At 46.2% G+C, this 13,815-nt stretch overlaps 2 protein-coding genes across 7 annotated transcripts in view; one reads left to right on the plus strand and one right to left on the minus strand.

The window, feature by feature from the left end:
• The window catches only part of LOC140420795 (uncharacterized), a 243,839-nt gene extending 236,899 nt beyond the window's left edge, over positions 1–6,940 (minus strand). For 5 of the 6 annotated variants that reach the window (XR_011946588.1, XR_011946581.1, XR_011946574.1 and 2 more), the window contains exon 1: positions 6,825–6,934. The gene's annotated coding sequence lies outside the window, so the exon portion shown is untranslated. Of the gene's footprint in view, positions 1–6,824 lie in introns of all 6 variants that reach the window. The other variant, XR_011946577.1, reaches the window with a different exon arrangement.
• A 105-nt stretch (positions 6,941–7,045) lies between these two features.
• Positions 7,046–13,598, plus strand: LOC140420796 (uncharacterized). Its single transcript, XM_072504825.1, has 2 exons — positions 7,046–7,146; positions 9,551–13,598. The coding sequence occupies exon 2, from the start codon at positions 9,890–9,892 to the stop codon at positions 11,117–11,119; it is 1,230 nt and encodes a 409-aa protein (XP_072360926.1). The 5' UTR covers positions 7,046–7,146; positions 9,551–9,889; the 3' UTR covers positions 11,120–13,598.
• The last annotated feature ends 217 nt before the right edge of the window (positions 13,599–13,815 follow it).

Here is a 13,815-nt window from a genome sequence, read left to right on the forward strand (position 1 = left end):
GGCCAGTCAAGGTTACAGCCACAGTCACGGGAAAAGAAGGTACAGCCGATTTTGTTACAATATCACCACATTTATGGCCACAGTCAGCTTCGGTAAGCCCTCATATTACACGTCAGGTCCATGACCAGTACCATGCCAGGGATATGGGGCGAATGGTCAGCATCTTACCGCAGCTCATCAGAATAGGTATGAGATATACCTTTTCAACAATCCACGTCTGACATTTAAATACTGTACCACTATCAATCCAGCCTGTTTTCTTAGCGGTCCCCCTGTCCATGAGGACGCACCTGGTCAAGAATGTTTAGCCTTGATTCAGGAAACTACCACAATAAGGGGCGATTTGAGTGACATTTCGTCAGAACAACCTGACATGATTATGTGTGGTCAAATATCCCACTGGGGTTTAGTTAATGACCTACTGCAGGCCCTCCTTATGCCTGCGCAGATTTCCGTTATTAAATGCGCTGCCCACACGAATGGTACAACCCCAGTTGACGTTGGTAATGAACGAGCAGATCGTGCAGCGCGAACAGCCGCACAAATTCAGCAAGTGATGGTGCCTAAGATGTTAAGTCAGACTAAACGATCTACTATAAATATGTCTGCTTCTGACAAGTCAATGCCAACCATCCAAGACGTCATAAGGTTACAGGAGGACGCTCCTGAGAGTGATAAACAAATGTGGAAACGGTTAGGTTTTACATATGATTCTGTTTCCTCTTTATGGACTACGCCTGCACATCAGACTTGTATGTCTGATGTGCTGGCTTTATGGGTCATTGAATGTGTACACTTTGCAACTCATTGTGGGGCTCGAGGGTCCAGTGATTTGTTGCTGGACACTTGGTGGCACCCTAAAATGCAGGGGTTGGCCCAAAGTATCAGTAATCGGTGTTTGATTTGTCAGCAATATAACACCGGAAAAGGTATCCCTTGTGGGAAGGGGCAAACCCCGTTGCCCAGTGGTCCCTTTGAGACGCTCCAAATGGATTACATTGAGTTGGAAAGGTGTCAATGTTATAAATATGTTTTGGTCATTGTGGATGTGTTCAGCAGATGGGTCGAGGCGTATCCGACTATCGATAATAAAGCTGCTACTGTGGTTAAAGTCTTGATGAGGGAAATCATTCCCCGGTACGGTATACCAGCTCAGTTAAGTTCTGATAATGGGCCTCATTTTATTGGACAAATTAACAAGGAGTTTTGCTCCCAGTTGGGCATACGCCAGCAGTTACACTGTGCTTACAGACCGCAGGCGGCCGGGTTGGTTGAGAGACACAATCAGACCCTCAAAACTAAATTGGCTAAATTAAGAGCAGACACGGGACTGACATGGCTTAAGTTGCTCCCCGTTGCCCTCTTCCAGCTGCGGGTTACACCTGCGGGACCGGCCCGGCTCTCTCCCGCCGAGATTCTTTATGGCAGGCCTCTTAGAACTCCCTGGAGCCTGCAGGTTCCCAGACTGGTTCAGTTTCATCAGATGACTGAAGAAATGACCGCCTATGTTCTAGCCCTCACGCAAGTGCTCAAGGAACTCCATGGCCAGGTCTGCGCGGCTCACCAGCCATTGCCCCCAGTACCTAGCTCACTTTCAGTCCAGCCCGGTAGTTATGTCATGGTCAAAAATTGGACTAGGAAGGGGTCGGAGCTGCGATGGGATGGGCCCTTCCAAGTTCTCCTTACCACCCCCACAGCAGTTAAAGTGGAGGGGCGAAGTGCTTGGGTCCACCTACATCACTGTAAATTGAGTCCATCTCCACTACTGTAAAAGGTCGGATACTAACCTGCCTCCCTTCTCCAGTGCTATTTTACAGGTGTGGAGCATGATGGAGTGGCTACGCATCGCCTGTCTGATATTTGGCCTCACTTCGCTTGGCGTGTTATTGGCGATGGACATGGAAAAGGGGAATATTATGTATCTGTGTAGCCCCAACCAATCTACAAGGATACATCACCTATGCAAAGGTGATGTTCTTCGCTGCCCCCATATATGAGGACATGGTATCGACTCATGGAAGGTCATCAAAGTTAAGGAGAATGCAGGAGTCATGAAGCAGTTGCACCGGTCCCGGCGATGGGAAGGGAACATTATATGGACATTGCCTTGTTTTTGGAATACATGTAAATTTGATTTTGGATGTGTTAAGAGTGGTACAATAAAGGTAAAATCAGGCTGTCAGAAGAGTGTAGGAAGAGGCTATGAGAAAGAGAAAGGGACTAGAGAGAGGACGGGACGTATGAGAAGGGAAGTACAGCTAGGACGTAGGTTACCGGGAGATACACTTAAGTTAATTAAAGGCCAAACTGAGGAAAACCCGGGTAGTATGAATCTCTTCTACCAGATTTACCACCGTCTGTATGGCCAGGGACGGGTTGTCTGCTACCCAAACCCCGCAGCGGTGTCTAGGTTATTTTCTGTTTCACCGCTTTGGGGCACTCCCCAAACGGTGGTTCATTGTCAGCATTCCGAACCACTGCCCGATCAGGTCACTCTTCCTTACGATCCGGGTTCAGCACCACCGGCTATTTGCCTTGCCCTTCCTCGGGATAATTCCCATTCACAGTACGATAGGCTGCGACGGTGGAGAGCGTACATACCTAGCCACTTCACTCCCAATAGGGATTCCCGGTCGTACGAGAATTGCTTCAGCAGTGAAGGATATGGCTGTTTGCTGGTAGAGGTGGACACAAATATAACATGTCTGTTTCCCACCTGTACGGACAGGAGGTGCCATATCACCCAGGCGTCTGGCCAATGCGTTTGTTACAACACCACTTGCGTTCCATTGAACGCCGGCCTCCAGCTCCTCTGTGGCTGGGCGAATGTCTCTCATATCACTGTTGGGACTAGGGCTTTCCGCATTGCTGGGCGGCCCGAATGGCATTTCAAAGTTGGATAAACTGGGAGGTGTGGGGGGTTCCTTTGCTGTCAGTGATCGGAATTATTTTATTTGCGGCCTTACCATCTTGGGAAATGAAACCTTGGGAGCCCTCGGGGCAATAACCAAGGAGTTGTCTCAGCTACGGTTGTTTGCAATGCAGAACCAGTATGCTCTTGACTATCTTCTGGCCCGTGAGGGTGGGGTATGCGCCATAGTACAGGGCAAGTGTATCATGGGAGTCCAGGACTTGACCGCTAACATCACTAAATTTATGGATCGCATACGGGATCACTTGGATGGGATGCAGGATCCTGGCTCTTGGGGTAACTGGGGATTTGGAGGATGGAAGGACTGGTTGATAAATATGGCCATGTATCTAGTGGTAGCTAGCGGCTGCATCTTTGTGGGCCTGGCCATCCTTAAATGTGTGATGGGTAGAATGCGGGGTGCACTGGATCAGATCACCGCCCCAATCACCAAAAAAAAAATTTAACTGTTAAAATCCATGAGGGTGAGGCAGATGAAGGGGGGCTAAGACAGGAATTGGAAATGCAGCGACGGATCTTTTAGATGAGGAACCGTAGCTATGGATTGGATAGTTCGGTTATCATGGAATGATAAAAGGAGGGAATGACGAATGTGATATAAAATAGTTACTTTAGAGATACTAGTTAATGTAATGTAGAAATAAGCCACTTTGATTCTGGCAGTTAGGGAGAAAGGGATTTGAGACCGCATGGAAAAAGCAGGAAGAGGTGTGTCTATGAGAGTGATGCTGCATTGATAGGGGCCAGAGAAAGGGATTGGAAGTGAGCCAATCAGAATAGATCAAACAGGTCAGGAGGGATATAGGCTGACCTATGGGCGTCAAGTATGTGAAACTTGATACCATTTGAATTGATTTGCAGAGATCCCTTTGTTTCTTTGTTCATTCGCTTTCTGGGATATAGGAAACTGGATGTCTCTTATGAAATGAATCAAGCTTGCAAGCTAAATAAATAACTTATTTTTACGTGCGAATCCATCTCAACTTTTATTGAGGCCAGACTGACAGAGAAAGAAATTTGGGAATCAACATAGTTTAAGGGCAGGGAAGTGATGCTGGAACTGTATAAAACTTTAGTGAGGCCACAGCTAAAGTATTGTGTGCAGTTCTGAAATCCACATTATATGAGGGATATGATGGCACTGGAAAGAGTGCAGAGGGGATTTACTAGAATGTTGCCTTGGCTGGACAGTTTTAGTTTTGAGGAGAGATTGGATATACTTGGATTGTTTTCCTTGGAGCAGTGGAGACTGAGGGGGGACATGATTGAGATGTATAAAATTATGAGTGGCATAGATAAAGTAACCAGGAACAAATATTTCCCCTTGGTGGAGAGGTCAATGACCTGGGGCATAAAGTTAAGGTAAGGGGAAGGAGATGGATGGGAGAAAAAACTTTTTTACCCAGCGAGCGGTGGGTGTTTGAAATTCGCTGCTTGAAAGGGTGGTGGAGACAGAGACCCTCATACATAACATTTGAGAAGTATTTAGATGTGCACTTGCGATCCCAAGGCATACAAGGCAAAGGACCAAGTGCTGGATAATGGGATTAGAATGGTTAGGTGGTTGTTTTTGACCAGCACAGACATGATGGGCCAAAGGGCCTTTCTGTGCTGTCTGATTCCCAGATACTTTGACTCCCTACATCTCCACACAACTAGGCAGATAAGGCAGGAAACACACACTGGGACAGGCACCAGACAGCCAGAAGAGCAGGAGAACTTTGCACCAAGCCCAACTGCCGGAAAACAGTCCGAACAGGTAAGAGGAGCGTCTAAGCAAGTCAGTCCAAGCACATTTTAATTTATTAAGTGTTCCTGTGTATACAAAAACAAAGTACGAATCAACATGAAACAGTAAACAGCCAAAATACCACAAACGCACCAGCATTTAACCTTTACAAGGAGACAGACCAAACCTGGTCCATGAACCATCCTCATATCACAAGTACCATGAGTCCATAGGGAAACGGCATCATGCTATACACACAGGATACACTACAAAATATATGTATCAACAGAACACATAACATTGTAGTCACACAAAGAAAACAATTACATAGTAAACAAATATGTAGTAAACAGGACCCTCGCACTCGGTATGCCCTTGCTGTGCCATCTGTAGCCACCTAAATTGGGCAACTCCCGATTTAAAATGGCGAACGGCAAAGGCTGATGGGAAAGTCAGCCAACACAGACAGAAACCAGTAGGTGCAGGTTTGCTGTGTATTTAACTCTGCAAAAGGCCAGACAACAACGATACCAGCGACCATCAGCATAACAATGTAGCAGCCATCTACATACTGATGAGCAATCCCCGGGAACAATAAGTAACATTTGGGACACACAAAGCAAAGCCAGACTCCCCGGCGCCAGCAGGAGCCAACACAAAGGAGGTGAACGAACACCTCAAGACCGCCCATCGATCAGGGAACCGCTCCAGTATAGGAGAAATCGAACCAAGCGATTGGGACAAAGTCCAATCACTTGGGACCAGGTACAGGGTCCGCCCCGAAAGGCGGGAAGCCCCTGGGGACTATAAGAATTGAGCCCCAAGTTCAAATCGCTCTCTTCAGCTCTCTATCTTCATCCTGCCCGGGTCACCCAGCAACACGAACCAACATTGACCGTAACCGGTGCAGTGACCGCCGACAGAAGTAAGTCTTAATTCAACGCTCGCTACGAGATAGACGCTCCTAGCTACCAATCCGTACCAACTTCGAATCCCGCAGACTCAGAACCCGAACGAAAGGCCATTGGTTCCCCTGACTGGGTGGGCCAGTCCGAAGTTAAGTATAGGCCTGTTAGTTATAGAAATAGCTTAGACGTAGAATTTGTGCATGAGTAGCGATTACTGTGTATAATAAATGTGCTTTGATTTGAATCTTACTAATCGGTGTATTGGGTTATTGATCATTACTTGGACTTGAACCTCGTGGCGGTATCATAAAGATACTTGGCGACTCGAGAGCAAAGGTAGTAAAACAGAGCAATTGAACCAACCGGAAAGTTAGCAACACATGAAAATGAAATTAAAATGAAAATCGCTTATTGTCACAAGTAGACTTCAATGAAGTTACTGTGAAAAGCCCCTAGTCGCCACATTCCGGCGCCTGTTCGGGGAGGCTGTTACGGGAACATCGTACTTGGCAAGAGGTTATTCCTTACACTCGGCATGATGTTGTTCTTCGCACTTGGCGTGCTCTCCACATAATGTTAAAACAGTCATTCACACTCGCTATCGCACTCGAATCCAAACATAAAATACAAACAAGTAACAACATACAACATCAACAATTCACACGGTTCCCAAACTGGGTGCAGTACATCACTGGTGGTGATGAGGGGCATGGATAGAGTAGGTAGCCAGAGACTTTTCACCAGGCGGAAATGGCTGTCACGAGAGGACATAATTTTAAGGTGATTGGAGGAAGATATAGGGGAAATGTCAGAGGTAGGTTCTTTACACATAGAGAGGTTGGTGCATTTAAGGCACTGCCAGCAGAGGTGGTAGAGTCAGAGTCATGAGGGACATTTAAGCGACTCTTGGACAGGCACATGGGCAGCAGTAAATTGAAGGGGTGTAGGTTGGGTGATCTTAGATTAAGATAAATGGTCGGCACAGCATCGTGGGCCGAAGGGCCTGTACTGTGGTGTACTGTTCTACGTTCTATGACACAAAAGGTCACCAGTAGTTCACAAAGTATCCTGATCCAACCTCAGAGTGGCACAGCCGAATTGGGCCTCCGCTCCTGCAGCACCGACACGAGTCACGTGACACCTCCCACTCCAAAGTCCGAGGCATGGGAGCAAAGGAGGCAGCAGCAAACAATCCACCCGCTGAGTATTTCCAACATGTTCCGCTTCGAAATGGGAGTTGCAACATCTGCAGTACCTTGCTTTCTGGTCACATCGATCAGTGTTGCCCAACTTATCGGCCCCTCCCTCCTTCCTTCACTGTGAGGCAGGAAACAGCTGTAAGAGCTGCAAAACCTTGCTCTGAGCCGAGCCTCTGGAAAACAATACGATGCCAAGCTGATTGACGGATACTGCGGACCAATAGGGAAAGACAGGCGGGACTAGAGAAACGGGCGGAAGCGGCTGGTCCTCCAACCAATCGGAATGGAAGAGGGAGGGAAGGGGGAGGGCATGGCTGAGTGGAGCGAGCGCACTGTGAGCAATGGCGAACATGGAGTGGTTCATTGAATGTTCAATGGGTAAGTTCGTGGAATGACGGGATGGAGGGGACATGGACCGGCAAGTGGGTGGAGAGTCTTCGTAAACATGTTCTGCGAACTACCACTCCCGAAAAAGAAGTTGCCGGTTCCCCGTTTGTCCTGAGCGGGCCACAGTTTATTTCCCCATTTCAGACTGGAGTTCACTGCCGCCATGTCTCCAACAGGCAATGTGTAGTAGGGCGCATGCGTGGTCATATTTGTGTGGTATTGTGCAGTAACGCGCGTGCATAGTACTGTGTATTTGGGGGCAGAAAGAGGCCATTCAGCCCATTATATCTGCTTCGTCCAATAAGGAGAAAGAACAATCACGCCACCCATTTTAATTCAATTTCCACGCGTCTGGGCAGGTTACAGCGCCTCAGGTACAGGCACTTCACGGTTTCTCGGTTCCAGAGCTTTTGGCCCAGGCAAATGAAATCATAGAATTTACAGTGCAGAATGAGGCCATTCAGCCCATCGAGTCTGCACCGGCTCTTGGAAAAAGCACCCTACCCAAGGTCAACACCGCCACCCTATCCCCATAACACAGTAACCCCACCCAACACTAAGGGCAATTTATCATGGACAATTCACCTAACCACATCTTTGGACTGTGGGAGGAAACCGGAGCATCCGGAGGAAACCCACGCACACACGGGGAGGATGTGCAGACTCCGCACAGACAGTGACCCAAGCTGGAATCAAACCTGGGACCCTGGAGCTGTGAAGCAATTGTGCTATCCACATGGCTGCCCCAATAAAGGTCACGAATGGTGGAGCAGTTAAAATCAGGAATATTCAATAGGCTGGAATTCGCTCTCGGTAGCTGTGTGGCTGGGAGACATTACAGAGATAGAGACAGTCACAACCATGGAGCAAAACAAGAACGAGAATTTAAAATTTTTGGTGCTTCTGAATCGGGAGTCTTTTGAAGGTCAGTGAGCATAGGGGTGATCGTTAAACAAGACTTATTGCGAAGAAGTATTAAACGCATGAAAGTTTAAAAATCATGAGCTAAGACGGCCATGTCAATCAATGTTACTGGGATATGTTAGGAATGGAGGGGGGGGGGGGTGATAATTTAAACTACACTGACTTTTTCATTCACCATCCATTTGTAATCTGAAAGATGTTTTTGATTTAATTCCTCCTTTATAAGCAATGGCAAATTTCCCACTCCCATGAGATAGGATGAACTCAAAGAGTTACTTTTGTTTACAGACTCTCAAAGCGAGGTAAGAGGGTCTAAACATTGTTCCATTTTCATTCATACAGCAAAAGACTGACAGAGAAAAGAAAGGTTTACAGTGCAGACATCACAGAACAAATGTGTTTCACATGGGATCCAGGGTCCAGAATCAAAATGGCTCGAAAGAGTGTGTGTTTGTTTCTTATTACCAGATAGGAGTCACAGAGAAGCATCGATTTAGCGGTGGTGACACCCAAGCTAATCCTCTGGGGACCCAGGCTAATGCTCTGGTAACCCAGCTTTGAATCCTGCCACGGCATGTGTGGAAGTTGAATTTACTAAAAGTATGAAATCGAAAGACTAATGGTGAACAAAGAACCATTGTTAATGGTCATATACAAACCATCTGGTTCACTAATGCTATTTAGGGAAAACAATCTGCTGTCCTCACCTTGTCTTGCATATATATGACTCCAAATCTGCAGCAGTCTTTTAAATGTCTTCTGAAATGGCAGAGCAAGCCTCTTGGTTGTATCCAACTGCTCCCAAGTCTGTAAAAAGGTAGGAAATGGGGCGGGCCACCAGGCATAGACACTGGAAACGACAATGGCAAACTCAGCCTTGTCAACCCTGCAAGTCAAATTTAAAAATACATTTTTCACCATGGCTGTGAACAGTCTGCTTCAGTAATTTCGAGGGGAAGGGATGATGTCAGTGTGCATGGGGTGGAGTTTATAGCAGGGATTGAAGACATTGGCTTCAGTCGTCCCAATATTTAAATGGAGGAAAGTTCTGTTCATCGAGAACTGCATCTCACTCCAGTCAGGATGGTGTGTGACTTGGAGGTGATGGTGTTCACATAGACATGTGAACCTGATCTTTTTAACTGGTGGAGGTTGAGGGTTTGGGAGATTCTGACTGGTTGTAGGCATATAAAATTCTCTCCTTGGCCTCTTCTCCTCCCACATCTCCAAACCCTGCTCAGCTGCCCCCTCCTCACATTGTAGCCCCAGTCATGTGTAGACCAAGACTGGGTGTTGGTTCCCTTCCCTGAAGGACATTAGTGAACCAGTTCGGTTTTTGCAACAAACCAGCAATTGTCATGGTGCCGGCTCCAAAAATTACCACATTAATTCAGCTCAATTTCACGACCTGCCTTTGTGTTTTTGTGGTTCTCTCTCACTCCTTTTTTCCCGTTGTGTATCAATTCCACAGGGTATTAGAAGGGGAGGATTTGCAGTCGGGAAACTGAAACAAAACATCACGTCAGGATCTGACAGAGTCGCACAGTTTATGGTAATCTGAATATCATCAGGTTTTGAACATGGAAGGAAAAAGCACCGTTACAGTGGGGAGAAACTGTGTTGTGTGTGTGGACAAGGATTCAGCTGATTAATTGACCTTTTGCACCAAAAACACAATCACAACGGGAAGCAATTGAAATGTAAGGATTGTGCGCAGGGATTCAATTGCCAATCAATCCTGGAAGTTCATCGATGGTGTCACACTGGAGAGAGACCATTCACCTGCTCAGAGTGTGAGAAGAAGTTTACTATGTCATCTGCACTGCAGACACACCCGCGCAGTCACACTGAGAGACCATTCACCTGCTCAGAATGTGGGAAAGGATTCACTCAATCATCCCACCTACTGAGACACCAGCGAGCTCACACTGGAGAGAGACCATACACCTGCTCTGAGTGTGGGAAGGGATTCACTCAATCATCAGACCTTCTGACACACCAGCGAGTTCACATTGATGAGACGCCGTTTAAATGCCTAGACTGTGGAAAATGCTTTAAAAATTCCAGGCACCTGATACCCCATCAACGAGTTCACACTGATGAAAGACCTTTTAAATGCCCAGACTGTGGGAAGTACTTCAAAAGTTCTGGGAATCTGCGGTCCCATCAACAAGTTCACACTGATGAGAAAAGTTTTAAATGCCCAGACTGCGGGAAGTACTTTAAAAGTTCCTCGAAGCTAATATCCCATCAACGGGTTCACACCGATGAGAGACCTTTTAAATGCTTAGACTGCGGGAAGTGCTTTAAAGGTTCCTCAAAGTTGATATCCCATCAAAGAGTTCACAGTGATGAGAGACCTTTTAAATGCCCAGATTGCGGGAAGTGCTTTAAAAGTTCCTGGGAACTGATGTCTCATCAACGAGTTCACACGGATGAGAGACCTTTTAAATGCCCAGGCTGCGAGAAGTGCTTTAAACGTTCCTGGGATCTGATGTCTCATCAACAGGTTCACACTGATAAGAGACCTTTTCAATGCCCAGACTGTGGGAAGTGCTTTAAAAGTTGCAGGAACCTGATGTCCCATCAACGGGTTCACACTGATGAGAGACCTTTTAAATGCCCAGACTGCGGGAAGTGCTTTAGAAGTTCCGGGAATCTGATGTCCCATCAACAGGTTCACACAGATGAGAGACCTTTTAAATGCCCGGACTGCGGAAAGTGCTTTAAAAGTTCCTCGGATCTGATATCCCATCAACGGGTTCACACCGATGAGAAACCTTTTAAATGCCCAGACTGCGCGAAGTGTTTTAAAAGTTCCTCGGAAAGGATGTCCCATCAGCGAGTTCACACTGATGAGAGACCTTTTAAATGCCCAGACTGCAAGAAGTGCTTTAAAAGTTCCTCTGATCTGATATCCCATCAACGGGTTCACACTGATGAGAGACCTTTTAAGTGCCCAGACTGTGGGAAGTGCTTTAAAAGTTCCTCGGAACGGATAGCCCATCAACGTGTTCACACTGATGAGAGACCTTTTTAATGAGCAGTCTGCGGGAAGTGCTTTAATGATCTAGGAACCTGATGACCCATCAACTAGTTCATACCGGCGAGAAAACGTTCAGGTGCTGTCAGTGTGAGACTGGGTTCAGGTGGGCATCTCAACTCACTGATTATCAGCAATTTTGCACTGGGTAGAGACCGTTCACCTCCTATTATGGGAAGAGATTCACTCAGTCATCCCACCTGCTGATACACCAGCGAGTTCACAGTGGGGAGGGACCATTCACATGCTCCCTTTGTGGGAAGGAATTTACTCAGTCATCCCATCTTTGGAGACACCAGTGAGTTCACAAGTAACTACAGTGATTGGACTTTGCTGTTGATCAATTCCAGGACTGAAACCTGTTCATTTGGGTCTTTTTCTGCTGATGCTCAAAAACTTCAGCACAGTTTCATGGATTAATATTCTGGGTAAAAATCAAATAGGTAAGCTTGATTTTAGTTTTTGACTGAACCCATCTTTATTTGGGAGGCTGGGGATTAGTCCAGTTTCAAGGGAAGAAATGCAAAGACCACAAAACATAGGAGCTGATGTCAGTCTTTACAACAATAATTTGATTGTGATGTCGACTGGTCGGGAAAGGCGCTTTCTAAATGTAAACCTGTCTTTAATTAATTTCAATGCCGATCCTCTGATTACTCACCCTTCTCAGTGGAAACTGTTTTGTCCTATCTGCTCTTTCAAACTGCCCACCTCCAGTGACCCCAGCCCACAATATTGAACGGCTCCATGAAATCTCCTTTTAACCTTCTTTGCTCTAAAGAGAACAATCCCTGTCTAGAATCTCTCTGCAAAACTGAATATGCTCATCCCAGTACATGATGCAAGGCAGAGTATTGAGTGGTGATTTGGGAAAATATTGTCAGTGGCAGGTGGGAAAATGGAAAAGGAACTGGTGACAGAGTCAAGTGGCATTGTAGACCGTGTCAATGACAGCATAAAATTACAAAGGGGAAATGATAGACTAGGCTAATGGGCAAAACTGGCAGATGGATTTCAATGTGAGCAAGTGTGAGATTATCTATTTGGACCAAAAAAGGATAGATCCTTGTACTTTATGGATGGCATGAAGCTAAATTCAGTGGATGTCCAAAGAAACTTGGGGGTACAGATGCACAGAACTCTAAATTGCCACGAGCAAGTGCAATCAAGAAGACAAATGGAATGCTGGCCTTTACGTCTGGAGAATCAGGGTATAAGACGCAGAAGTTATGCCGCAGCTTTACAAAACACTGGTTGGACTCCACATGGAGTACTGTGAGCAGATCTGGACACCATGCCCGAGGAAGGATATTTTGGTCTTGGAGGGAGTGCAACAGAAGTTTACAAGAATGATACCTGGGACTTCCGATGGCGGATGTGAGGAGAGAGAGACGCTCCGACCAAAATCTGACCCTTGTAGCACAATAATGGCAGCGCTAATTATAAAACATTAAAAATGAATGGGGGAACAATGTGGCAATGGAAAATGCCCCCAAAATAACAAAAATAGGAGAGTGAGGGCCGAGAAGGTTCCCTGGAGTTGGCAGGGGACAAAACAGCGGCGGCGGTAAGCCTCCCTCCCCTCAGGCGGCCATGTGGCCATCAGCCGCATTGTGGCGATGGAGCTGAAAAAGTACCAAGTGCAAAGACCCTTTTGCCCAATTCATTGGTCCATTCAAACCTCTCACGTTCCAGGGTATAAGGCCTCTCCCGCAGGAGTCAGCCATTACATCTGTAGTTCAGCAAGCAAGGAATCCGGAGAAGTGAAATTCCAGTGGATGAATCCCAAAACCAAATTTCAAGCCAATTGTAAGAGATTAACAAAAATATGGAAGTGGCCCTCTCCGACCACAAAGAATCAAGTTGTTGAAAAATGAAGTAAGTGACTTGGAGAACAGGTCTCAAAGACAAAACCTTGTGGGTTCGGAGGGAATGGAGGACAACAGCCCCACTGAATACATAGCCAACATGTTGTTTAAGATTGTGGGCGAGAAGGTTCCCCCACCACCCTCCCCAGAGCTAGATCGGGCTCATTGCGTGCTGCGACTAAGACCTGGTGCAGAGGAGTCTCCTTGAGCAATGATCGAAAAGTGCCAGAACATTTAACAAAATAGAGCAGATCCTGCAATGAGCCAGAGGGTACCGAGATTGTAATGGGAGGATCGCTCAATCCGGCTATACCAGGACCATAGCGTTGGGATGCTGAAAAAAAGAGCAGTATTTAACGGGGGGAAATTTGCCCTATTCTGGAATGGTATCCGGTTTGGGCTACTATACCTGGCCCATCTTCGAGTCTCTGTTGAGGGAAAATATTACTTCTTTGACTCCCCAGATGACGCAAACACTTTTGTTCAGAAACTTGGTTTGAATTTTGCGTAAACCCTTCTGTATTTCTGTCCAAAATTTAAATTGCTGGACGTTCAGAGGTTAAATAATTATTGTTTATATGGTTGAATTACACAAAGTTATTAATGTTGATGTGTTTTTTCTATTATGCTGTTGTATATATTGCTCTTCCTGTGCTTTCACTGGATTGTTATAAGTGAATTTTCTTTATTTACATTTTTTCCAATTAAGGGACAATTTAACTTGGCCAATCCATCTACTCTGCATATTTTTGGGTTGTGGGGTTAAGACCCATGCAGACAAGGGGAGAATGCACAAACTCCACATAATAATAATCATTAGTATCA

This window comes from Scyliorhinus torazame, chromosome 5, assembly GCF_047496885.1.
Source record: "Scyliorhinus torazame isolate Kashiwa2021f chromosome 5, sScyTor2.1, whole genome shotgun sequence".
Classification (NCBI taxonomy): domain Eukaryota; kingdom Metazoa; phylum Chordata; class Chondrichthyes; order Carcharhiniformes; family Scyliorhinidae; genus Scyliorhinus; species Scyliorhinus torazame.

Bases quoted from the DNA above. Each gene is read 5' to 3' on its own strand.
- LOC140420796 (XM_072504825.1), top strand. From the start codon at position 9,890: ATGTCATCTGCACTGCAGACACACCCGCGCAGTCACACTGAGAGACCA.